The sequence below is a fragment of the Ranitomeya variabilis genome, chromosome 3, assembly GCF_051348905.1.
Source record: "Ranitomeya variabilis isolate aRanVar5 chromosome 3, aRanVar5.hap1, whole genome shotgun sequence".
Taxonomy (NCBI): Eukaryota; Metazoa; Chordata; class Amphibia; order Anura; family Dendrobatidae; genus Ranitomeya; species Ranitomeya variabilis.
Genome location: NC_135234.1, coordinates 319,682,735 through 319,710,196, shown reverse-complemented (window position 1 = coordinate 319,710,196; position 27,462 = coordinate 319,682,735). Strand labels below are relative to the sequence as shown.

The 27,462-nt window shown below is 43.7% G+C and overlaps 1 protein-coding gene across 4 annotated transcripts in view; it reads left to right on the top strand.

Moving 5' to 3' along the window:
• The window catches only part of RPS6KA1 (ribosomal protein S6 kinase A1), a 416,175-nt gene that overhangs the window by 220,805 nt on the left and 167,908 nt on the right, over positions 1-27,462 (top strand). For 2 of the 4 annotated variants that reach the window (XM_077295711.1, XM_077295712.1), the window contains one exon: positions 19,210-19,326. In XM_077295711.1, coding sequence (XP_077151826.1) covers positions 19,210-19,326 — 117 coding nt within the window. Of the gene's footprint in view, positions 1-1,517; positions 1,537-18,564; positions 18,778-19,209; positions 19,327-27,462 lie in introns of those variants that run through there. The other 2 variants (XM_077295713.1, XM_077295710.1) reach the window with 2 other exon arrangements.

The window sequence follows — 27,462 nt, the reverse complement described above, 5'->3', positions numbered from 1 at the left end:
AAGAAATTTTACCACTATCATGAAGTACAATATGTCATGAGAAAACAATGTCAGAATCGCCAAGATCCGTTGAAGCGTTCCAGAGTTATAACCTCATAAAGGGACAGTGGTCAGAATTGTAAAAATCGGCCCGGTCATTAACGTGCAAACCACCCTCGGGGCTTAAGGGGTTAAAGTATTTGAGGGGTGCGGTTTTTAAAATAGTACCACTGTTGGGGAGTTTCCAATATATGGGCCCCTCAAAGTCCACCCTCCCAGTGGGTCACAGCACCTGCAGCCATAACATTAAAATCTGCACTATAATATGGCATTTAACCCCCCCTCTGTGTTTTGCACTGTGCCTGAAAAGTAGTTCCCGATTACATGTAGGGCATTGGCATACTCAGGAGAAATTGTACAACAAACAGTGCCGGGTATTGAGGTGCGAGACTCATGCGAGTTTCTCGCAAGTGTGACCCTGGCCTTAAACACAATATCTGCTTAATTTAAAAAAAATGGAAAAAAAATAGCGTGGGCTCTCGCGCAATTTTCTGTGCCGGAGAGGGAAAGCCAGCGACGGGGGCCGATGTGTATAGCCTTCTTTACATTTACAGGCTATAAATCTCAGCCCGCAGTTGTATACTTAGCCTTTACTGGCTATTAAAATAGGGGGACCCCCCAAAAAAAACTGACGTGGTCCCTCTATAATTAATAGCCAGAAAAGGCTATGCAGACAGCTGCAGGCTGATATTTATAGCCTAAGAAGGGACCATGGATATTGGCCCCCCCTCCGGCTACAAACACCAGCACACAGCTGCCCCAGAAATGGAGCATCTCTAAGATGCGCTAATTCCGGCACTTAGCCTCTCTCTTCCCACTGCCCTGTAGCGGTGGCATATGCGGTAATATTTGTGGGGTTGATGTCACCTTTGAATTGTAAGGTGACTTCAAGCCGGCTTAGTAATGGAGAGGTGTCCATTACTAATAAAGTATTTTAATAAAATAAAACACCACACATTTTTCCCATATTTAGTGTACAGCTAGTTCATGCGACACTCTCGATCTCGTGCAAATAAATAAAAAATAAACCAACACAAATACTTCCTGGTCTGATGTAGTCCATTTAATAACGAGTGTCCAACGACGATATCCCCAATAGTGCAGTCACTTCAGGAGATGTGACCGCTTTACATGGCCTCCAGTGACACACTGACAGGAGACAATGGCTCCTGCAGTGTTATCACTGACGGTTCAATGGAGTTCAGGCTCTCACTTTAGGGCACTGCTTGGTCAGAATTTTCCCATGCAGCGGTGCCATAAGTGACCAATACCTCTGACGGCAGAGTGATACACTGCGGAAGGATACCTTCCATCACTGTATCACCGGAGCCCCTGGAGAGTGGTAACATCTGTCGATGTGACAGCTCTTCACGGGAGATCATCGTGGGACACTCGTTATTAAATAGATTATGTCAGAACACGGAGTATACTGTTGGTTTATTTTTTTTTATTTTTTTTTTTTACAGGTGATGGAGGGAGTCGGGGATTGGCTGTATGGTGAGTATGCATGTGTGTGTGTGTTTGTGTGTTTTTTTTCCTTTACACTTGAACACAATAGCCGGATGATGGGACTACTGCTGTCACATCATTGGCTAGCTGTCACTGTAGAAGGCATAGCTGGATGGGACTGGTAGTCCCATCGGACGATGCCTGCTGACGGACAGGCACAGGCACACTCACACAGGCACACACTCAGACGCACACTCATCCTCCTCCCGATCTTCAGCATTTCTCGCACTTAACTCCGCAGCAAAACCGCAGATCTTTTTAAACCTGCAAATTTGACTATATAAATGGAAGTCAATGGGTGCAGAAATACTGTAGATGCGCAAAAAGAATTGACTGCTGCAGAAAATAAAATGCTGCAAATCTGCGCTTTTTTTCCGCAGCATGTGCACACAAATTGTTAATTTCCCATTGACTAACATTGCTTGTGCATTACACTGCAGATTCCGTGCGTCCAAAAACGCTGCTTAAACGCATCAAAATCCGCAACGTGTGCAAATAGCCTGATACTTCCAAGGCCAAGATACACAAATTTAAAAGGCAGATGGAATGGAGCTTTAACTAAAGTCTTGGACCAAAGGGGAAAGCAGTGCTCAACCAAGTACTGTGGGGAAAATAAGTACTTGTATGTAATAAAATATCGCAGTGCGGATAAGGTGGACCGCGCTCAGGGGTGCGTGTTCTATGGTAATGGACAGCAGGAGGCTAATAATTGTATACAATAAATGGTGCTTAGATCGTTACTCTATGCATAAATCTGCTGTAGGTGTCATACGGATAAAATGACATAGATGTACATGCCTGTATCGGCTATGCAGAGGTGCTTACTGTAATGGCTGTGCTACTTCAGCGTCCTGAGTGGACCCCGACCTGGCATCCGCTGTAAGGTAAGATGCGGCGTCCGTGAAGGGCGGGGGGGATGAAGGAGGACTCTGCAGCTGTAGCGGTACCTGGGAGCCCCGGCCGAAGGCGTCCCTGGTAACCGCGAGGAGAAAAAAGATGGCCGCTAGCGCCGGCTCGCTGGTGCCTAAGCAGTGACGTCACTAAGGTACGGAGCAGCGTTGGAGCCAAAAAGGTGGCGACAAACCAACGCGTTTCGAAGGTGCTCGGCCTTCTTCGTCAGGCCTTCTTCGAGCCGGCGCTAGCGGCCATCTTTTTTCTCCTCGCGGTTACCAGGGACGCCTTCGGCCGGGGCTCCCAGGTACCGCTACAGCTGCAGAGTCCTCCTTCATCCCCCCCGCCCTTCACGGACGCCGCATTTTACCTTACAGCGGATGCCAGGTCGGGGTCCACTCAGGACGCTGAAGTAGCACAGCCATTACAGTAAGCACCTCTGCATAGCCGATACAGGCATGTACATCTATGTCATTTTATCCGTATGACACCTACAGCAGATTTATGCATAGAGTAACGATCTAAGCACCATTTATTGTATACAATTATTAGCCTCCTGCTGTCCATTACCATAGAACACGCACCCCTGAGCGCGGTCCACCTTATCCGCACTGCGATATTTTATTACATACATTTCCTTCCCAGGATAGGCACAGATCCTGTGTGGGTCCAGCAGCTAGGGGTTTTTATTTTCACGGCCCACTCCCCCTGCCACCAACTCGTGTCCCCCTCCCCCCTTTGTGGCGAGCGCCATAGTGTGTGTAGTTTTTTCTCGAAAATAAGTACTTGATACACTATCGATTTTGCAAGTTTTCCCACCTACAAAGAATAGAGTGGTCTGTAATTTTTATCGTATGTACACTTCAACTCTGAGAGACAGAATCTTAAAAAATAAATACCGTATATACTCGAGTATAAGCCGAGATTTTCAGCCCATTTTTTTAGGCTGAAAGTGCCCCTCTCGGCTCATACTCGAGTCATTGTCCCTGGGGGGTTGGAGGAGGAGCGGCGGCTGTGACATACTCACCTGCTCCCGGCGCGGTCGCTGCAAGTTCCTGGTTCTCGACAGCATCTTCCAGCGTCGAGCGGTCACGTGGTAACACTCATTACAGTAATGAATATGGACCTGACTCCACTCCCATAGAGGTGGAGCCGCATATTCATTACTGTAATGAGCGGTGACAGTGACCGCTCGACGCTGGAAGAAGCTGTCGGCACCTGGAGAACCAGGGATGTGCAGGGACCGCTCCAGGAGCAGGTGAGTATAATGGGGAGGGGGAGCACTGCACGATATTCATCTGTCCTCGTTCCAGGCGCCGCTCCGTCTTTCGCGTCCTCTGCAGTGACCCTCAGGTCAGAGGGCGGGATAACGTGGTTAGTCCGCGCCCTCTGCCTGAACGTTAGTGCAGAGGACGCGGAAGACACAGCAGTGTGAGGACAGGTGAATATTGCAGGTGCCGGGGGCCTGAGCGACAAGAGGTGAGTGTCATTTTTTTTTTTTTTTTTATTGCAGCAACAGCATATGGGACATAATAGTCTAGCGAGCGTCTTATGGGGCCATGTGCAGCATTACACTATGTTCCAAATTATTATGCAAATGACATTTTTCTCTGATTGTCCTAAATGGTCGGTGCAAATGACAGTCAGTCTAATAAAAGTCATCACCCGTTAGCGTATACATTGAATTTTATTGAAGAAACCTCCCAATGATAACAGTATAATCTCTAAAATGAATAAAAACTCAAAATGCACTGTTCCAAATTATTAGGCACAGTAGAATTTCTAAACATTTGATATGTTTTAAAGAACTGAAAATGCTCATTTGAAGAATTTGCAGCATTAGGAGGTCACATTCACAGAACGAAAAAGCTATTTAACTCCAAAACATCCTAACAGGCCAAGTTACATGTTAACATAGGAACCCGTCTTTGATATCACCCTCACAATTCTTGCATCCATTGAACTTGTGAGTTTTTGGAGAGTTTCTGCTTGTATTTCTTTGCATGAAGTCAGAATAGCCTCCCAGAGCTGCTGTTTTGATGTGAACTGCCTCCCACCCTCATAGATCTTTTGTTTGATGATACTCCAAAGGTTCTCTATAGGGTTGAGGTCAGGGGAAGATGGTGGCCACACCATGAGTTTATCTCCTTTTATGCCCATAGCAGCCAATGACTCAGATGTATTATTTGCAGCATGACAGCATGAGATAGTTCATTGTCATGCATGAAGATGCTTCTGCTCCTGAAGGCACGTTTCTGCTTTTTATACCATGGAAGAAAGTTGTCAGTCAGAAACTCTATACACTTTGCAGAGGTCATTTTCACACCTTCAGGAACCTTAAAGGGCCCTACCAGCTGTTCTGGACCAAAACATGACTCCTCAACCTCCTTGCTGATGTCGCAGCCTTGTTGGGACATGGTGGCCATCCACCAACCATCCACTACTCCATCCATCTGGACCATCCAGGGTTGCTCGACACTCATCAGTAAACAAGACTGCTTGAAAAATAGTCTTCATGTATGTCTGGGCCCACTGCAACCATTTCTGCTTGTGATCACTGTTTAGGGGTGGCCGAATAGTAGGTTTATGCACCAAAGCAAGCCTTTGAAGGATCCTACACCTTGAGGTTTGAGGGACTCCAGAGGCACCAGCAACTTCAAATAACTTTTTGCTGCTTTGTAATGGTATTTTGGCAGCTGCTCTCTTAATTCAATGAATTTGTCTGGCAGAAACCTTCCTCAATATGCCTTTATCTGCATGAACTCTGTTTCAGTCATAAATCTCTTCATAGTAGGATGATCACTCCTACGTTTTCGTGAAATATCTAATGTTTTCAAACCTTGTCCAAGGCATTGCACTATTTAACACTTTTCAGCAGCAGAGAGATCCTTTTTATTTCCCATATTGCTTGAAACCTGTGGCCTGCTTAATAATGTGGAACATCATTTTTAAGTAGTTTTCCTTTAATTAGAATCACCTGGAAAACTAATTATCACATGTATTTAAGATTTATTTCAGTGATCCATTGAGCCCTGAGACACAACACCATCCATGAGTTTATTTGAAAAACAAAACAATTAAATCTTTATGACACTTAAATCCAATTTGCATAATAATTTGGAACACAGTGTATATGAGGCAAATGTGTCTATGCAGCATCCTATGGGGCCATAATCACCATTTGTGCAGCAATATACGGGGCAAATATCTTTATGGAGCATCTTATGGGGCCATAATCTGCATTTGTGGAGCACTATATGGGGCAAATATCTTTATGGAGCATCTTATGGGGCCATAATCACCATTTGTGGAGCACTATATGGGGCAAATATCTTTATGGAGCATCTTATGGGGCTATAATCACCATTTGTGGAGCACTATATGGGGCAAATATCTTTATGGAGCATCTTTTGGGGCCATAATCACCATTTGTGGAGCGATATATGGGGAAAATGTCTCTATGGAGCATCTTATGGGGCCATAATCAGCATTTGTGCAGCATTGTATGGGGCAAATGTCTGTATGGAGCGTCTTATGAGACCCTTATTAACCTTTATGCAGTACTGTATGGGGCAAATGTGTCTATGGAGCATCTTATGGGGCCATTAATAACCTTTGTGCAGCATTATACATATACATATATTTAGGGTATATATACTAGATTCCTTGATAGGGCGTTGATCCAGGGAACTAGTCTGATTGCCGTATGTGGAGTCGGGAAGGAATTTTTTTCCCCAAAGTGGAGCTTACTTTTTGCTACATGGTTTTTTTTGCCTTCCTCTGGATCAACATGTTAGGGCATGTTAGGTTAGGCTATGGGTTGAACTAGATGGACTTAAAGTCTTCTTTCAACCTTAATAACTATGTTACTATTATATGGGGCATATTTTAATATGGAGCATCTTATGGGGCCCGTCATGAACTGTATGGAGCATTATATGGGGCTCCTGATTCAATATGGATATTTAAAAACACAACCTACTGATATCTCAATTAATTTTACTTTTATTGGTAACTATTTTTATTTTTGAAATTTACCGGTAGCTGCTGCATTTTCCACCCTAGGCTTCTACTCGAGTCATTAAGTTTTCCCAGTTTTTTGTGGCAAAATTAGGGGGGTCGGCTTATACTCGAGTATATACGGTAATTCCAAAAAATCACTTTGTATGATTTTTACATAATTAATTTGCATTTTATTCCATGTAATAAGTATTTAATACAATAGAGAAACAGAACTTAACCCCTTCAAGTCGCGGCCCTTTTTCGTTTTTGCGGTTTCGTATTTCGCTCCCCTCCTTCCCAGAGCCATAACTTTTTTATTTTTCTGTCAATATGGCCATGTGAGGGCTTATTTTTTGCGGGACGAGTTGTACTTTTGAACGACACCATTGGTTTTACCATGTCTTTTACTAGAAAACGGGAAAAAAAATTCCAAGTGCGGTGAAATTGCAAAAAAAAGTGCAATCCCACGCTTGTTTTTTGTTTGGCTTTTTTGCTAGGTTCACTAAATGCTAAAACTGACCTGCCATTGTGATTCTCTAGGTCATTACGAGTTCATAGACACCTAATATGTCTAAGTTATTTTTTATCCAAGTGGTGAAAAAAAATTCAAAACTTTGCTTAAAAAAAAAAAAAAATGCCATTTTCCGATACTCGAAGCTTCTCCATTTTTTGTGATCTGGGGTCGGGTGAGGGCTTATTTTTTGCGTGCCGAGCTGACGTTTTTAATAATATCACTTTTGTGCTGATGCGTTCTTTTGATCGCCCGTTATTTTGCATTTTAATGCAGTGTCGTGGCGACCAAAAAAACGTAATTCTGGCGTTTTGAATTTTTTTCTCGCTACGCTGTTTAGCGATCAGGTTAATGCTTTTTTTTTATTGATAGATCGGGCGATTCTGAACGCGGTGATACCAAATACGTGTAGGTTTGATTTTTTTTTTTATTGTTTTATTTAGGATGGGGCGAAAGGGGGGTGATTTAAACTTTTATGTTTTTTAAATTTTTTTCATATTTTTAAAAACATTTTTTTTTTTACCTGTGCCATGCTTCAATAGCCTCCATGGGAGGCTAGAAGCTGGCACATCTCGATCGGCTCAGCTACATAGCAGCGATCATCGGATCGCTGCTATGTAGCTGAATTGCAGGTGTGCTGTGAGCACTGACCACAGCGGGGCGCTCACAGCAGGCCGGCATCAGTAACCATAGAGGTCTCAAGGACTTCTATGGTTACTGTCCTGACACATCGCCGACCCCCGATCATGTGACAGGGGTCGGCGATGACGTAATTTCCGGCCGCCCGGCCGGAAGCTTTAGTTAAATGCCGCTGCCTGCGTTTGACAGCGGCATTTAACAGGTTAATAGCGGCGGGTGAATAGCGATTTCACCCGCCGCTATTGCGTGCACATGTCAGCTGTACAAAACAGCTGACATGTCGCGACTTTGATGTGGGCTCAGCGCCGGAGCCCACATCAAAGGGGGATTCACGGCATGCGCAGTACATGTACGGCGCATGTCGTGAAAGGGTTAATATTTGGTTCAGAAACATTTCTTTGCAATTTCAGAGGTCAGACATTTCCTGTAGTCTTTGATTAGTGATGAGTGAATTTTTTCAGAAAACGATCACCAAACATAAATTTGGCACGAATATGGCACATTTGGATTTGTGATCAGAAACACGAGCAAAATCTGTAACATTCGGTAAAAAGTGGTGGAAAATATTTGCTTTGCCACAAAATTAGTTTTGGCACTTTGGCAATGATAATGGTGATGTATTATGAGCGATTGGCACGTATTTTCTGAGGGGAGGGGGATTGCAGAGCTCAGAGGCCGGCGTTCTTGTAAACAGTATTTTTTTTTCCCTAACTTTGTGGATGTTTCAGTCGCAATGTGCACACAATGTCCTTACACCACGGCTTGTGTCATTGGCTGCTGAAATCACATGTCCCTGTCCGTATAAAGAGCGGACATCTTGTTTTTAGTGCCATTTTGAGAGGCTGCTCCTGATGCTGGCAGTGTTAGCAGCAAGATTTTAGCTAGTTAGGTAGGTGGTTGTATAGCAGTCAGGCAGTGTAGCTAGGTAGTGTCTAGTGTGGTTGTTAAATTTACCTTCCAGCATTTTTTTTTTGCCCATTACTGAGGTCCACAGACAAAGCCAGCAGGGCACATATCCTACAAGTACTGCTTACATTGTGCTCCATGCACGAGTATAGCATTCTAAATAATATTTTTTCACTAGCCAAATGTGAAACAGCCTGCTGTATCCCACCTTGCCATTTAGTGCTGTGGTGATATAAAACTGTCTGAAGACCTAAGGCACATTAAAAAAAATATATAAAATTTTTCAGTTTCAGAAAGTTAGACAGCCAGCCTTATCACACTTTGTCATTTTGTTAGGGGACATCTCACATTCAATTAGTTTGTAGCATCTAGTGTGTTGTAGAGGCCTGATCCAGAGGCCACCAAAAAATTCTTGTGTATCTTTCTCATACAGGCCTCATCCAACACGTCCGGTTATCCACCACATTTGGATCCTTCAAAAGAAATCTGAGAACCCACCTCTTCAAAGAAGCCTACAGCCTGTAATGACCACACGGCCACCTCAACACCATCGGAGCTACTGCAACCCTCGACCTACTGTCTCCATCCCCATAATCCTATAGAATGTAAGCCCGCAAGGGCAGGGTCCTCTTCCCTCTGTATCAGTCTGTCATTGTTAGTTTTGTTTACTGTAAGTGATATTTGTATTTTGATGTAACCCCTTCTCATGTACAGCACCATGGAATTAATGGTGCTATATAAATAAATAATAATAATAATCCACACTCAAACAATTCTTTCTTCTGTAACTAATTCAATACAGCATGCCATATTTCACCTTAGAATTTACTGATGCGGAAATTCAGCTGTTTGCAGAGGTGGTGCAGAGTTTAAAATTGAAATTTTACTGCGAATACTGTGCTCCTGCCACACTATCTGAACAACATGCATGGGAAAAAGCGAGGCCGTGGTGGAAGGGGAATTAGGCTTGGTGTACGTGGGGTAGGTGGTAAGGTTAGTGAAAGCCCTAGTGAACCAACAACGTCACGTCCTATGCAAAGACATCTGACAATTTCTGTTACTGGACGGGCTACTCCTCTACCTTTCTTTGGCAGACCCACAGCGGTATTCCTTGTTGATGAGGTCCTGAAAGAGCATGTGCTTGAGTGGATAGCAAGCGCAGCTTCAAGTGGCCTCTCTTCCTCTACCTCAAAATCACACCCAGTACAGTCCACAGAGGTGGCACCCACATTCCCCTTGCTTTCCCCCACATCCCAACTCTCCAGCCATACAACTGACTGTATGGAACCAAAGATGAGTAAGGGTACCGTCTCACAGTGGCACTTTGGTCGCTACGACGGCACGATCCGTGACGCTCCAGCGTCGCTCCAATATCGCTCCAGCGTCGTAGACAGCGGTCACACTTCGCAATGCACGATGCTGGAGCGATAATTTCATGACGTATTTGCGATGTAGAAGCCGTTGGTTACTGTGCGTACATCGTATACAACCTTTGTTACACGATGCGATCATGCCGCCACAGCGGGACACTGGCAATCGTAATCCGAACAAAGCATTGAAATATTCGCTTATCTCTATTCTTGACCAAGTTTTCACACATTGCAGCTCCCAGCTCTCTTCAGGTCATTGACCAGGTCCTCCCGTGTAGTTCTGGGCTGATTCCTGACCTTTCTCAGAATCATCCTTACCCTATGAGGCGAGTTCTTGCATGGAGCCCCAGACTGAGGAAGACTGACAGTCATCTTGTGTTCCTTCCATTTTCAAATAATTGTGCCAACAGTTGCCTTCTCACCAAACTGCTTGCCTATTGTCTTGAAGCCCATCCCAGCCTTATGCAGGTCTACAATTTTGTCCCAGGTCTCCTTGGACAGATCTTTTGGTCTTGGGCTAGGTGGAGAAGTTGGAATGTGATTGAGTGTGGTGCTGGTTGGTAGGTGATCAAATGCATATTTCATGCAATAAAATGGAATTTAGTTATTTAACCCCTTCCCGACATTTGACGTACTATCCCGTCGAGGTGGGGTGGGCCCGTATGACCGCCGACGGGATAGTACGTCATAGCCGATCGGCCGCGCTCACGGGGGGAGCGCGGCCGGGTGTCGGCTGCATATCGCAGCTGACATCCGGCACTATGTGCCAGGAGCGGTCACGGACCGCCCCCGGCACATTAACCCCCGGCACACCGCGATCAAACATGATCGCGATGTGCCGGCGATGCAGGGAAGCATCGCGCAGGGAGAGGGCTCCCTGCGGGCTTCCCTGAGCCCCCCGCAGCAACGCGATGTGATCGCGTTGCTGCGAGGGTCTTACCTCCCTCCCTGCCTGCTCCAGACCCGGATCCAAGATGGCCGCGGATCCGGGTCCTGCAGGGAGGGAGGTGGCTTCACAGACGCCTGCTCAGAGCAGGCACTGTGAAGCAGCCTGCACTTCTCTCAGATCGGTGATCTGTCAGAGTGCTATGCAAACTGGCAGATCACCGATCTGTATTGTCCCCCCCTGGGGCAAAGTAAAAAAGTAAAAAAAAAAATTTCCAAATGTGTAAAAAAAAATAAAAAAAAATATTCCAAAATAATGAAAAAAAATAAATAAATATTATTCCCATAAATACATTTCTTTATCTAAATTAAAAAAAAAAAACAATAAAAGTACACATATTTAGTATCGCCACGTCCGTAACGACCCCACCTATAAAACTGCCACACTAGTTAACCCCTTCAGTAAACACCGTAAGAAAAAAAAAAAAAAAACGAGGCAAAAAACAACGCTTTATTACCATACCGCCGAACAAAAAGTGGAATAACACGCGATCAAAAAGACTGATATAAATATCCATGGTACCGCTGAAAACGTCATCTTGTCCCGCAAAAAACAAGCCGCCATACAGCATCATCAGCAAAAAAATAAAAAAGTTATAGTCCTGAGAATAAAGCGATACCAAAATAATTATTTTTTCTATAAAATAGTTTTTATCGTATAAAAGCGCCAAAACATAAAAAAAATGATATAAATGAGATATCGCTGTAATCGTACTGACCCGACGAATAAAACTGCTTTATCAATTTTACCAAACCCGGAACGGTATAAACGCCTCTCCCAAAAGAAATTCATGAATAGCAGGTTTTTGGTCATTCTGCCTCACAAAAATCGGAATAAAAAGCGATCAAAAACGGTCACGTGTCCGAAAATGTTACCAATAAAAACGTCAACTCGTCCCGCAAAAAACAAGACCTCACATGACTCTGTGGAGCAAATGTGGAAAAATTATAGGTCTCAAAATGTGGAGACGCAAAAACTTTTTTGCTATAAAAAGCGTCGCTGGTTTCACACTTGCGTTTTTGTCTGCAGCGTTTTTTGCACAAAAAAACGCATGCGTTTTTTCCCTATATTTAACATTGAAAACGCATGCGGTTTTTTTGTACGCGTTTGGTCGCGTTTTCAAACGCATGCGGGTTTTTTCTGCATGCGTTCATTTTCAGAAATACAACCTGCAGTATTTTCTTGCGTTTTTAAGCACATGCGTTTGTTTGCGTTAAAAACGCATGCATTTTTATCGAAAAAAAAAGAAAACACACTGAAAAGCCACCCACCACCATCAAGGTGATAAAGGGATCCAAACCCTAACTCTACCCCTAACCTCACCCCTAACCGTTTAATGAACATTTTCTGACAGTCATAGTGCCACGTATTTCAGTGCCACGTATTTCAGTGCCACGTATTTCAGTGCCACGTATTTCAGTGCCATGTATTTCAGTGCCACGTGTTTCAGTGCCACGTATTTCAGTGCCACGTATCACGTATTTCAGTGCCACATATTTTAGTACCACGTATTTCAGTGCCACGTATTTCAGTGCCACGTATTTCAGTGCCACGTATTTCAGTGCCACGTATCACGTATTTCAGTGCCACGTGTTTCAGTGCCACGTATTTAAGTGCCACGTATCACATATTTCAGTGCCACGTATTTCAGTGCCACGTATTTCAGTGCCACGTATTTCAGTGCCACGTATTTAAGTGCCACATATCACATATTTCAGTGCCACTTATTTAAGTGCCACGTATTTCAGTGCCACGTATTTCAGTGCCACGTATTTCAGTGCCACGTATTTCAGTGCCACGTGTTTCAGTGCCACATATCACGTATTTCAGTGCCACGTATTTCAGTGCCACGTATTTCAGTGCCACGTATTTCAGTGCCACGTATTTCAGTGCCACGTGTTTCAGTGCCACGTGTTTCAGTGCCACGTATTTAAGTGCCACGTATCACGTATTTCAGTGCCACGTATTTCAGTGCCACGTATTTCAGTGCCACGTATTTCAGTGCCACGTATTTCAGTGCCACGTATTTCAGTGCCACGTATTTCAGTCACGTTTAGGGTTAGGGGTAGGGTTAGGGTTAGGGCTAGGGTTGGAGGTAAAGTTAGGGTTGGGGCTAAAGTTAGGGTTGGGGCTAAAGTTAGGGTTAGGGTTTGGATTACATTTACGTTTGGATTAGGGTTGGGATTAGAATTATGGGTGTGTCAGGGCTAGGGGTGTGGTTAGGGTTACCGTTGGGATTAGGGTTAGGGGTGTGTTTGGGTTAGGGTTTCAGGTAGAATTGGGGGGTTTCCACTGTCCAGGCACATCAGGGGCTCTCCAAGCGCGACATGGCGTCCAATCTCAATTCCAGCCAATTCTGCGTTGAAAAAGTAAAACAGTGCTCCTTCCCTTCCGAGCTCTCCCGTGCGCCCAAAAAGGGGTTTACCCCAACATATGTGTTATCAGCGTACTCGGGACAAATTGAACAACAACTTCTGGGGTCCAAGTTCTCTTGTTATCCTTAGGAAAATAAAAATTTGGGGGGCTAAAAATCATTTTTGTGGGAAAAAAAAGATGTTTTATTTTCACGGCTCTGCATTATAAACTGTAGTGAAACACTTGGGGGTTCAAAGTTCTCACAACACATCTAGATAAGTTCCTTGGGAGGTCTAGTTTCCAATATGGGGTCACTTGTGGGGGGTTTGTACTGTTTGGGTACATCAGGGGCTCTGCAAATGCAACGTGACGCCTGCAGACCAATCCATTTAAGGCTGCATTCCAAATGGCGCTCCTTCCCTTCCGAGCTCTGTCATGCGCCCAAACAGTGGTTCCCCCCGACATATGGGGTATCAGCGTACTCAGGACAAATTGGACAACAACTTTTGGGGTCTAATTTATCCTGTTACCCTTGTGAAAATACAAAACTGGGGGCTAAAAAATCATTTTTGTGAAAAAAAAAAAAAGAATTTTTATTTTCACGGCTTTGCGCTATAAACTTTAGTGAAACACTTGGGGGTTCAAAGTTCTCAAAACACATCTAGATAAGTTCCTTGGGAGGTCTAGTTTCCAATATGGGGTCACTTGTGGGGGGTTTGTGCTGTTTGGGTACATCAGGGGCTCTGCAAATGCAACGTGACGGCTGCTGACCAATCCATTTAAGTCTGCATTCCAAATGGCGCTCCTTCCCTTCCGAGCTCTGTCATGCGCCCAAACAGTGGTTCCCCCCCACATATGGGGTATCAGCATACTCAGGACAAATTGGAAAACAAATTTTGGGGTCCAATTTATTCTGTTACCCTTGTAAAAATACAAAGCTGGGGGCTAAAAAATCATTTTTGAGAAAAAAAAAAAAAATTATTTTCACGGCTCTGCGTTATAATCTGTAGTGAAACACTTGGGGGTTCAAAGCTCTCAAAACACATCTAGATAAGTTCCTTAGGGGGTCTACTTTCCAAAATGGTGTCACTTGTAGGGAGTTTCAATGTTTAGGCACATCAGGGGCTCTCCAAACGCAACATGGCGTCCCATCTCAATTCCAGTCAATTTTGCATTGAAAAGTCAAATGGCGCTCCTTCCCTTCCAAGCTCTGCCATGCGCCCAAACAATGGTTTACACCCACATATGGGGTATCAGCGTACTCAGGACAAATTGCACAACATTTTTTGGGGTCCAATTTCTTCTCTTACCCTTGGGAAAATAAAAAATTGGGGGCAAAAAGATCATTTTTGTGAAAAAATATGATTTTTTATTTTTACGGCTCTGCATTATAAACTTCTGTGAAGCACTTGGTGGGTCAAAGTGCTCACCACACATCTAGATAAGTTCCTTAGGGGGTCTACTTTCCAAAATGGTGTCACTTGTAGGGAGTTTCAATGTTTAGGCACATCAGGGGCTCTCCAAACGCAACATGGCGTCCCATCTCAATTCCAGTCAATTTTGCATTGAAAAGTCAAATGGCGCTCCTTCCCTTCCAAGCTCTGCCATGCGCCCAAACAATGGTTTACACCCACATATGGGGTATCAGCGTACTCAGGACAAATTGCACAACATTTTTTGGGGTCCAATTTCTTCTCTTACCCTTGGGAAAATAAAAAATTGGGGGCGAAAAGATCATTTTTGTTAAAAAATATGATTTTTTATTTTTACGGCTCTGCATTATAAACTTCTGTGAAGCACTTGGTGGGTCAAAGTGCTCACCACACATCTAGATAAGTTCCTTAGGGGGTCTACTTTCCAAAATGGTGTCACTTGTAGGGAGTTTCAATGTTTAGGCACATCAGGGGCTCTCCAAACGCAACATGGCGTCCCATCTCAATTCCAGTCAATTTTGCATTGAAAAGTCAAATGGCGCTCCTTCCCTTCCAAGCTCTGCCATGCGCCCAAACAATGGTTTACACCCACATATGGGGTATCAGCGTACTCAGGACAAATTGCACAACATTTTTTGGGGTCCAATTTCTTCTCTTACCCTTGGGAAAATAAAAAATTGGGGGCGAAAAGATCATTTTTGTGAAAAAATATGATTTTTTATTTTTACGGCTCTGCATTATAAACTTCTGTGAAGCACTTGGTGGGTCAAAGTGCTCACCACACATCTAGATAAGTTCCTTAGGGGGTCTACTTTCCAAAATGGTGTCACTTGTAGGGAGTTTCAATGTTTAGGCACATCAGGGGCTCTCCAAACGCAACATGGCGTCCCATCTCAATTCCAGTCAATTTTGCATTGAAAAGTCAAATGGCGCTCCTTCCCTTCCAAGCTCTGCCATGCGCCTAAACAATGGTTTACACCCACATATGGGGTATCATCGTACTCAGGACAAATTGTACAACAACTTTGGGGGTCCATTTTCTCCTGTTACCCTTGGTAAAATAAAACAAATTGGAGCTGAAATAAATTTTGTGTGAAAAAAAGTTAAATGTTCATTTTTATTTAAACATTCCAAAAATTCCTGTGAAACACCTGAAGGGTTAATAAACTTCTTGAATGTGGTTTTGAGCACCTTGAGGGGTGCAGTTTTTAGAATGGTGTCACACTTGAGTATTTTCTATCATATAGACCCCTCAAAATGACTTCAAATGAGATGTGGTCCCTAAAAAAAAATGGTGTTGTAAAAATGAGAAATTGCTGGTCAACTTTTAACCCTTATAACTCCGTCACAAAAAAAAATTTTGGTTCCAAAATTGTACTGATGTAAAGTAGACATGTGGGAAATGTTACTTATTAAGTATTTTGCGTGACATATGTCTGTGATTTAAGGGCACAAAAATTCAAAGTTGGAAAATTGCAAAATTTTCTAAATTTTCGCCAAATTTCCATTTTTTTCACAAATAAACGCAAGTTATATCGAATAAATTTTACCTTTAACATGAAGTACAATATGTCACGAGAAAACAATGTCAGAATCGCCAAGATCCGTCAAAGCGTTCCAGAGTTATAGCCTCATAAAGGGACAGTGGTCAGAATTGTAAAAATTGGCCCGGTCATTAACGTGCAAACCACCCTTGGGGGTGAAGGGGTTAAAATCATACAATGTAATTTTCTGTTTTTTTGTATTTTTTTTTTTTGTATTTTTTGTATTTTTTTTTTTTTTTTTTTTATCTTTAGGGTGCGTCTCCACTGTCTGGATTCACGGCGCTTTGGACGGAGCAGAAATCCCGCTCAACCCAAAGCGCCACCCCCTTCTGTATGAGCGGTGATTCAAGATGTGTTCATTGCACACATCCGGAATCTCCGCACCCCATTCATAGGGCCCTGTTATTTACCTTGCGGCGACAGAGGGTCGACGCAAGGTAAACAGACATGCTGCGTTCTAAAACGACGTGCCGGCTGTCTGTAAACGCAGGGCCGCTGGATGCGTGTTCGCACGCATAGTGGAGACGGGATTTCCTAAAATACCCTCCACTATGCTGTACATCTGGATGCTGTGGGTTGTACGCAGCGTTCAATCTGCAGCTAATCTGGATGTAATCCGGACAGTGGACACGCACCCTTAGATTCTGTCTCTCACAGTTGAACTGTACCTACGATAAAAATTACAGACAGCTCTATTCCTTTTATGTGGGAAAACTTTCAAAATCGGCAGTGTATCAAATACTTATTTTCCCCACAGTATGGGTGCTGTCACTTAGCCAAAATGTACAGTATAAATTGGCCAACAAAATTAAATATTCAGGTGCTACATGCAAATACAAATAACAATCACATTTATAAAACTGATGTGCTTGTTGCAGAGTTTGATCAACGCTGTGTTAAATAAGAGCTGGATCCTTTCTTTCCTTTAAATTTGTAGGCCTACAGCCAGGAGCGGTGAGTCTGATATTGCAAGTTCCAATCATAAGCGGTTGCCTTTTGGCCGGCAGATGGGCTCTTATAATTTGATCAAACTGTGCACATAGTAGACAGTGTTTGGGTGTCTGGACACATAAAAGAAAGGCTGACAGCACTCACTAAGTATGGATGCCGACTCTCGATCAAAGGAACCCACTTGGAAAAGTAGCAGCAGTCAGAATAAATGAGAACAGTGTCCAATCCCGTGTATAGAAATTGAACAGAACTTTATTCCTCCATGTAGAGCATGCAGCATTTTGACCTATAGCAGGTTATATGAAGAAGACCTGCAACAGGCTGAAATGCTGTATTCTCTACATGGCGTAATAAAGTTCTTTTCAATTTCTACCCACGGGATTGGACGCTGTTCTCATTTATTCTGAGTGTCTGGATGTCTGTGTCCAGTTCATAGATCGTAAGCTTGCGAGCAGGGCCCTCATTCCTCTTGGTATCTGTTTTGATCTATGTGTTTGTTATGCTGTAATGTGCATTGTATGTACAAGTCCCCTCTAAAATGTAAAGTGCTGTGGAATATGTCGCCGCCATAGAAATAAAATTCATTTTAATTATTATTAGAAGGCACACACGCCTGAAAATGATGCATGACTGAGCGCACATTTGCTCTGTCGGCATCATTATAATATTTGGCCTTGTCAGCTCATATGTCCGAATCCCATTTTGCAGGGAGTTTAAGACTTAAGTCCCGATGGGACCAACCAACGGATGCCTAAGCTCAGTGTGAAAGCACCCTTAGAGATGTCAAAGCTGAATATAATATTTTCACCACCCAAAATGGAAAAATGTTAATTTGAGTAGGGAATCTGAAGTTGCAGCAGTAGACATTTATTAATTATATTTGCAATACTTCAATACTTAGTACCTATCATCAGTCTGGGGTTGCCCACTCTTATTAATTTAAAAAGGCAGCCACAGATTGGTGGTGAGTAATCTTTAATATATTGAGATATTGGGTTTTTTTTTTGCAAAACTGATAACAGGAAGTTACAGCTTCCTACATCACAGCAACTGATGGTAAATTTCACCTTGTCAATAATTTCCTTGCCGACACAATGACTGTGTTCTACGTTATTAGGTTCTGAGACTACATTCAGAATTACAGCCAATATGGCTCTACTACTGTAAAAAGGGCTGCTTCTGAGCAATGGCAAAAAAAACCATGCCATTATCTCCGTAAGCAAGCTCTAACGCCTAACTCTCTTCTGATTTGCTGATGTATGGCAATTTGTTTACATTTTGGGGGACATCCTTTCTGAAGCTTAAATTTTACATTGAGGTGTTGCTGCTTCCCTTTAGTAATGGAGGAGGGTGTTCGGTGCGGTGTGTCCTTCCCATTGGTTCACAATGTATTTTGGTTTTGAGGTTAATGTAAAGGAAGTTTAATATCTGTACAGCTCATTGCTTTCAGTTTCTGCAGATAGCGGCTGAGGAGGCAGCAGATATCATCATTTTAGGTTTAGTAGTCCAGGATCTCATACTTCAGCATTTGACTGCCTTCCTCTCTATGTGGGCATTAAGCCCCATGGAGAAGGAGGTTCGGATTCCTGGATTTAGGACTTTTTCTCTTTGGATACAGAAAAAATACAGAGACAAATCTCGATGTCCTCCTCTGCCAGATACAGGACACCTGGGCGACTTGGTCAGTAGTCATTAGGTATAGCATGTTCTAGACAGTAGTACACTGTAGAATCGCATATATTATGGCATACAATGATGTATTCAGATGGTGTTCTGTCTAATGCCTTTACCACTTCCTGCCAGTTGGGAAGGGGATTAAGCTGTCTAAATGCACTGTTTTCATAATTTGTGTGTTTTCTTTTTTTTTTTTTTTGACTTGAGCATCATGTCATTTAAGTAAGCACCATTATTATTATTAGAATGCTTCTGCAAATGTAACTTTTTTTGTTCTCTTAGCACTGTCAAACAAGAATGTTGAAAGTTTGTTTTTTTAAGATGGTTTTGGCCAATAATAGTCTAACATATACTACGAAAGCTATACAAACTATCTATATTTATTGTCTTTATAGCATACATAATATTTTAAGATGACTTTTTATGTTCTTCTCAACAGGATGAGGTTGTAGTGAAGGAGATCCCCATTACACACCATGTGAAGGAAGGCTCAGAGAAGGCTGATCAATCACACTTTGTCCTGCTTAAGGTCCTGGGGCAGGGCTCTTTTGGAAAGGTGAGTGGGTTGTTTATCTAGTAAATTCTACTTCTCCAAGTTACCCTATATAGTAATAGGAAGCACCATCTACTCTATAAATCAGTTTATTGCAGACTTGACTATTTGTATGTCATTGTTACATCCAATAATAATTCTAATTCGGATCTGTGCTATTGGCTTGTCATCTAACATATCACTACCTGCTTAGTAGAGCTTCTATCTGTTTCCAACATCAGTTTACTGTACAATGCATGGTAAAAAAATACCATACTTCCCAGACATTAGCTGATATTTCAGCTTTGACCCTTGCAAAAAACTACTGGATAAAACTAGATGGTAATCTCCCTCCCCTGGTCCAGCACTGGCTCCCCACCACTGCTGCAGGGAGTCACTGAGCTCAGAATCTCCTGATGTCCACATCAAGGGAGTAGGGAATCCAGCATAATAGTAGAAAAAATCAATGTTTGTTCAAAAATTGATACAGGAAAGATATATATCTTGGTACCGTGTTAGCCAGTAGATAGAAAAACTTTTAGAATAGGACTCTCAATTCTAAATATTGTTCAAAAATTAACATCTTAATCAGTGTATATTCATGTCACATGTCTTATAGACTTTTTACATAATTTTTTTTGGAACATACACTGATGAAGATGCTTTTAACAATTGTTGAATAAACAATTTTATCTACTTGTGTGTTGTATCCCCTACTTCTTTTGTAACCTTCTGAGTGGTTTGACTTTCCTGAGTGCTTCTGTGCACACTGATTGCTGACCTACAGCGACATGAGCAAGATAAAATAGGAGGAGATAAATTATGATTGGGGTAAGGCATGTGCCATCTAACTATTTTTTTAACCACTCCCCGAGATATAACATACTGTACTGTGCATATAAAGTTCTGTCTTGTGGGTACTTCCCGCAAATGGGCCTACCTGTACATCATGTAAATCCTGCGGGCACAGGTGCTGCGCCCGCACAATAGCCATTGGGTGCTCAGCTCAACTTAAGTCACAGCCAAGCTCTAGCTGTAACAGGCTCTGGCTGTTTAACATACTAAGTGTGAGATCAGTAGTGATCACAGAATTTAGAAAGCTAATAGAGGGACGGGACTCCCTCTCCCACCCGATCGGCACCCTCGCAATGTATTCACGGGCTGCCAGTTGTTGTATTGGCAACCCGAGGTCAAGTAACGAGCCCCAGGCAGGGGCGGACACAGACAGCTTGGGGCCCCTGTGCAGGAAATGTGTCTGGGCCCCCCTCCTTTTAAGGCAACAAAGATATATATACATATATATATATATATATATATATATATATATATATATATATATATATATATATATGTATATATATATATATATATATATATATATATATATATATATATATATATACACTCACTGGCCACTTTATTAGGTACACCTGTCCAACTTCTTGTTAACACTTAATTTCTAATCAGCCAATCACATGGCGGCAACTCAGTGCATTTAGGCATGTAGACATGGTCAAGACAATCTCCTGCAGTTCAAACCGAGCATCAGTATGGGGAAGAAAGGTGATTTGAGTGCCTTTGAACGTGGCATGGTTGTTGGTGCCAGAAGGGCTGGTCTGAGTATTTCAGAAACTGCTGATCTACTGGGATTTTCACGCACAACCATCTCTAGGGTTTACAGAGAATGGTCCAAAAAAGAAAAAAAATCCAGTGAGCGGCAGTTCTGTGGGCGGAAATGCCTTGTTGATGCCAGAGGTCAAAGGAGAATGGGCAGACTGGTTCGAGCTGATAGAAAGGCAACAGTGACTCAAATCGCCACCCGTTACAACCAAGGTAGGCCTAAGAGCATCTCTGAACGCACAGTGCGTCGAACTTTGAGGCAGATGGGCTACAGCAGCAGAAGACCACACCGGGTACCACTCCTTTCAGCTAAGAACAGGAAACTGAGGCTACAATTTGTACAAGCTCATCGAAATTGGACAGTAGAAGATTGGAAAAACGTTGCTTGGTCTGATGAGTCTCGATTTCTGCTGCGACATTCGGATGGTAGGGTCAGAATTTGGCGTAAACAACATGAAAGCATGGATCCATCCAGCCTTGTATGGAGCATCTTTGGGATGTGCAGCCGACAAATCTGCGGCAACTGTGTGATGCCATCATGTCAATATGGACCAAAATCTCTGAGGAATGCTTCCAGCACCTTGTTGAATCTATGCCACGAAGAATTGAGGCAGTTCTGAAGGCAAAAGGGGGTCCAACCCGTTACTAGCATGGTGTACCTAATAAAGTGGCCGGTGAGTGTATATATATACACACATACATATACACACACACACACACGGACTGTGCTGTACATAAGTGAGTACACTTTATAGTAAAGGACTGTGTTAGACATAATAGTCGACAATAACATTTCCTCCACCTTTCCCTGTTCCTAAGTCCATTATAAATCCCCCTTCCTCCCATCCCAATCCCCCACACCCCTCATTGTCCTCCTCCCCCGGCATCCCATTATTGCCCTCTCCCCCACCTCTGTGATTGCCCTCTTCACGACCTTCATTATTGCTTCCTCCCCACCACCCCATTATTGCCCATTCCACCAGCTCCATCATTGCCTCCTCCCCATCACACCATCATTGTCCTTTCCACTGCCACCATCATTGCCTTCTCCCCCACCACCCCATCATTACCCATTCCACCACCTCCATCATTTCCTACTCCCCCTCAACCCCCATTATTGCCCATTCACCACCTCCATCATTTCCTCCTCCCCCACCACCCCTGTCATTGCCCTCTCCATCAATCCAATCGTTGCTTTCCGCCCCATCATCCCCGTCATTGCTCTCTGTCAACCCAATCATTGCCTTCTGCCCCATCACTGCCCTCTCCGTCATCCCTATCATTGCCTTCTGCCCCATCACCCCCATCATTGCCCTCTGTCAACCCATTCAATGCTTTCTTCCCCATCATTGCCCTCTCTGTCAACCCAATCATTGCCTTCTGCCCCATCACCACCTCATTGCCCTCTCCTCCACCTACACACACACACAGCACAATTCACCTCCCTGCATACACACACACACACACACAGCACCATTCACCTCTCTCTCTACACACACACACACACACATACACATACGCACACACACAAACACACAGCACCATTCACCTCTTTGCATACACACACACAGACACACCTCACCTCACCTCTGCACACGGTATTCTGAAGCGCACCATCGCTGGCAGCTTCCTGTCTCGTCTCGCACAGCCGTGGCGCTGAATGATGATGTCATTCAGCCACTGCTGTGTGAGCCATAACAGCTCCAGATCCAGGCTGGCCGGCATGCTGGGACTTCTGCTCCCTCGGGTATATGGGGCCAGCTTATGCTCTGTCCCCCCAGTTATACAGCAGACATATCATCCTCGTTGCTTCACATCCGAACACCCCCCACCTCGGGGACGGACACCCGCTCCTTACCTGCACCGGACTGCGTGGCTGGCACCTGGGGGCCCCGGTTGTGCTTGTGGTTGCCATGGTGTCGGGAGCAGCCATGCAAACGGGCCTCTGAATTTCCCGGGATCTTGTGGCCCCACCCCCCACAATGCGCAGAGGATTGTGGAAGGATCGTTCAGTCAGCACTCGCACTGCAGCAAGAAAAGGTGGGAAGTGAGAGCGAGACGGATCCATTCCCTGCAGCTCTGCTCCCATTCTCTGTTGCAGGTAGCGGAGCTGCAGCGATTGCTCCCTGCCCGCTGCACATGAGGGCGATCTGGCTAGGGGCCCCCCGGAGCCTTGGGGCCAGATAAACTGGCCAGATAGCCCTTATTAATAGCTGCCCTGCAGGGGCCCCCCGGAGCCTCTGGGCCCCAGTGCAGCCGCACCGGTTGAACCGGCGGTATGTCCGCCCATGCCTCCCGGTATGCCAATTACCGCAGCCTGTTAGACTATGCAAGGAGCATGGTCTAAAAGGCGTTCTGTCAGTGTCACTGACAGGTTAAATGCATTGCAGTGTCAGAGATCAAAGTAATAAAAGTTAAAGTACCATAGAGGGACTAAGTTAAAAAGTAAAAAAAAGAATAGAAAAAATTGTACTGCAATAAATACTTATGGTATATTTTTGTAAAAAAAAAAAAAATAGTACAAATAATTTGGTATCGCTGCGTCTGTAACAACCTGATCTATAAAAATCCCAAAAAATAGAAAAAACTGTTTGTTTTTTTCATCATACAGCCCACAAAAAAAGTGCAATACAATGGGGTCAAAAAGACGTATGTAAATAGGAATGGTTTCCCTGAAAACTTCATCTTGTCCCACAAAAAAAGAAGCCCCTATACAGCTTAGTCAGCAAAAAAAAAATTATAGCTGTCAGAATAAGGACATGCAAAATATTTTTTTTCAAAAAATTTGTTTTTATTGTGTAAAAGCAGAAAAACATAAAAAAAAATATATAAATGTGGTATCGCTGTAATTATACTGAGCTAAAAGTTAAAGCAGTCATCACTTTTACAACACTGTGAATGGCTTAAAAAATATATAAAAATCCTGAATTGTTGTTTTGCTCATTATGCCTCTCAAAAAGCGATATAGAAAACGATCCAAAAAATTGTGCAAAAAATTGGTACCAATGAAAACTCCAACACATCCTGCAAAAAAAGCCCACACATGACTCAGCACAAAAATAAAAAAATATATAGCCTTCAAAATATGGTAATGAAAAAACTTGTTTGTAAAAAAATGTATATATATATTTTTAGTGTGATGGTAGCCAACCATTACAAAAATATATTAATGTGGTATCACTTTAATCGTAGTGACTCAAAGAAAAAAAAACACCTTTTTACCCTTTGCCACGACACCACCCACATGAGAGAGAGGGGATCCGCCCATAGGAACAGGAAACCTACAGAATAAAAAGAGGCGGTCCCCCTCTCCTCCTCAGTTTAGGTTTCCTGTTCCTCTAGGAATCCCTAAATACCTGCAGTAAGAAGAGGATTCCAGGAGCCCCTGCTTGCAGCCTCCCCCCCCCCCCCCCCTCGTCTTTCAGTCGATCCATGGTCCGGGGTGGGCCACCCAGTTCCACGAGGAAGCGCTCGCTGCAGCGGGTGGCTTTTTCAAAACTTGCAGCTGCTGCCGCGCGGTGAGGAGAGCGGCACGTCTGACCCGGAAGTGACCGGAGTACTTCCGGGGAGGCAGGAGATGCGGCGCCAAATTTAAAAATGGCAGCGCCCGACGAAGCCGGTGTGTGTAACATTGCTTCACCGGCTGATGAAGCTCCCCTACCTACAGCAGCGCAGCGTCCTCCCAGCAAGGATGGAAGTGCTAAAAGCGGCAGCGCAAAGAGCAGTGGTTGCCCTAGAGAACAGCGATTTACAGGCAGGCAGCAAGGTAGAAAGGACGAACTACCTGAGACCCGGGTGTCCCTGCCTCCAGAACTGGTACCTTTGAGCTTCACTGGGTGAGTGTAAAAAAAATCCTCTTCCTATAAGCTGATCTATTCCTCCTATGTTCACCTCTTCTTTTAGACTAAGAAACTGACACACAAGTCCAAACAAAGAATGTGCCCTATGCACGCAGCTCCTCCCGGATTCGTATATTAAAAGATTATGCCCCGACTGCATCAGTCTAACCTCACGTGAAGAAAGGGTAATGACGCCAACGGACGTAAGGGCCATAATTTGGGAAGAAATGCAGGCTTTGGGGGCAGACCAGCAGTTCAAGTACACGCTTTCCGAGTAAATCCCTTTCCCCAGTGACCAGCTCAGATTCAGATGATGTGCAGGATAAATCCTCTGACACTCCAAATTCCCAATCGAGTTCATCAGAATATGAAGGTGGTCTTTGCCTTCCGTACGGTAGTATAGATAATTTAGTTAAATCCGTCAGAAATACGATGGGATGCCAAGATACAAAAGGATCTAAGTCCGCACAGCACATAATGTTTGTGGTTGGCCCAGAAGAAACATAGAACCTTTCTGGTAATCTCAACTATAAAAGAATTGATTAAAAAGGAATGGGATAAGCAGAACCTCCGAGGATTTTTATCGTCATCTTCTTAGAGATGCTATCCTTTTAGTGATGAGGAACTAAATTCCTGGTCTAAGGTTCCTAAGGTGGATGCCGCAGTAGCATCCACATCAAAACAATCTGTACTGCCAGTGGAAGATACGGGGGCTTTACCGGACCCACTGGATCGTAAGGCAGAAAACATGTTAAGAAGATCATGGGAGGCCAACACAGGGACATTCAAACCTGTCATTTCTATTACATGTACTGCCAGATCATTTCTAGTTTGGGAGGATCAGTTGGAGGAGCAAATTAGAGGCAAAATACCCAGAGATAAAATTCTGCCGACAATCCCTCTAATTAACCCCTTCATGACCCAGCCTATTTTGGCCTTAATGACCTTGCCGCTTTTTGCAATTCTGACCAGTGTCCCTTTATGAGGTAATGTTGTGAACTGTGTTTCGGGGCTCCCTCTGGTGGTCACTAACAGTATTGTGTTAGGTATGTCTTGTTGCAGGCCTGAGCTCCAGCTGTGTCGTTAAGCAGCGGGTGTTTCCTATTTGAGTCTCCTCTGGACTCAGTCTCTTGCCTGGCATCGTTGTATCCAGACCTATTTGGTCTCCTCCGGTTTCCTTTCAGTCTGCCTCATGCAAGAAAAGCTAAGTCTGTTTTGTACAATTTGGATCGTTTGCATTATTCAGTGTTTTTGTCCAGCTTGCTTTACATTTGATTTTTGACTCGCTGGAAGCTCTAGGGGGCTGATATTCTCCCTCCACACCGTCAGTCGGTGTGGGGGTTCTTGAATGTTCAGCGTGGATGTTTTGTAGGGTTTTCTGCTAACCGCAGAGTCCACTATCTATTTTCTACTATCTAGACTATTGGGCCTCACTTTGCTGAATCTAGTTCATCTCTACGTTTGTGTTTTCCTCTTGCCTCACCGTTATTATTTGTTGGGGGCTTTCTATATCTTTGGGGTTCAATTTCTCTGGAGGCAAGCGAGGTGTTATTTTTTCCCTCTAGGGGTAGTCAGTTCTCCGGCTGGCTCGAGACGTCTAGAACCAACGTAGGCACGTTCACCGGCTACTTTTAGTTGTTTGTGTCAGGATCAGGTATGCGGTTAGCCCAGTTTCCACCTCCCTAGAGCAGTATTTATATTTTTGCTATCTTGCCGGAATATCAGAGATCCTCTGCCATTGGGATCATAACAGAATGCCAGGCCAAAAGAAAATGTTTAATGCATCGCAGAAGCGGGATTAAAAAGAAGTTCTGAGGTTTTTTTTGTTTTTTTTTGCTGCAGTTTGCCTAGCTTCTTCCATCCCCTTTTTCTCTGAGTGGCTGAAACTCTGCTGCAGATATGAATGTCCAGACTCTGACTTCTAGTGTGGATCAGCTTGCTGCTAGGGTGCAAAGCATTCAGGATTTTGTTATCCATAGCCCTATGTCTGAACCAAAAATACCCATTCCTGAGCCGTTTTTTGGAGATAGATCTAAATTCCTGAATTTTAGGAATAATTGTAAATTGTTTCTGTCTCTGAAACCTCGTTCTTCTGGTGATTCCGCTCAGCAAGTTAAGATTGTTATTTCCTTCTTGCGCGGCGACCCTCAGGATTGGGCCTTCTCTCTGGCGCCAGGAGATCCTGCATTGGTGAATGTTGATGCGTTTTTTCTGGCACTTGGTTTGCTTTATGAGGAGCCTAATCTTGAAAATCAGGCTGAAAAAATGTTGCTGGTTATCTCTCAGGGTCAGGATGAAGCTGAGGCATATTGCCAAAAATTTCGGAAATGGTCCGTGCTTACTCAATGGAATGAGTGTGCACTGGCCGCAAATTTCAGAAATGGTCTTTCTGAAGCCATTAAAGATGTGATGGTGGGGTTTCCTATCCCTACAGGTCTAAATGATTCAATGGCTCTAGCCATTCAAATTGATCGACGTTTGCGGGAGCGCAAATCTGATAATCCTTTGGCGGTGCTGTCTGAACGGTCACCTGATTCTATGCAATGTGACAGAATTCTGACCAGAGCCGAGCGACAAAATCATAGACGTCAAAATGGGTTGTGTTTCTACTGTGGTGATTCAACACATGTTATCTCAGCATGCTCTAAACGTTTAAAGAAAAAAGTTAATCCTGTCGCCATTGGTACTTTTCAGCCTAAGT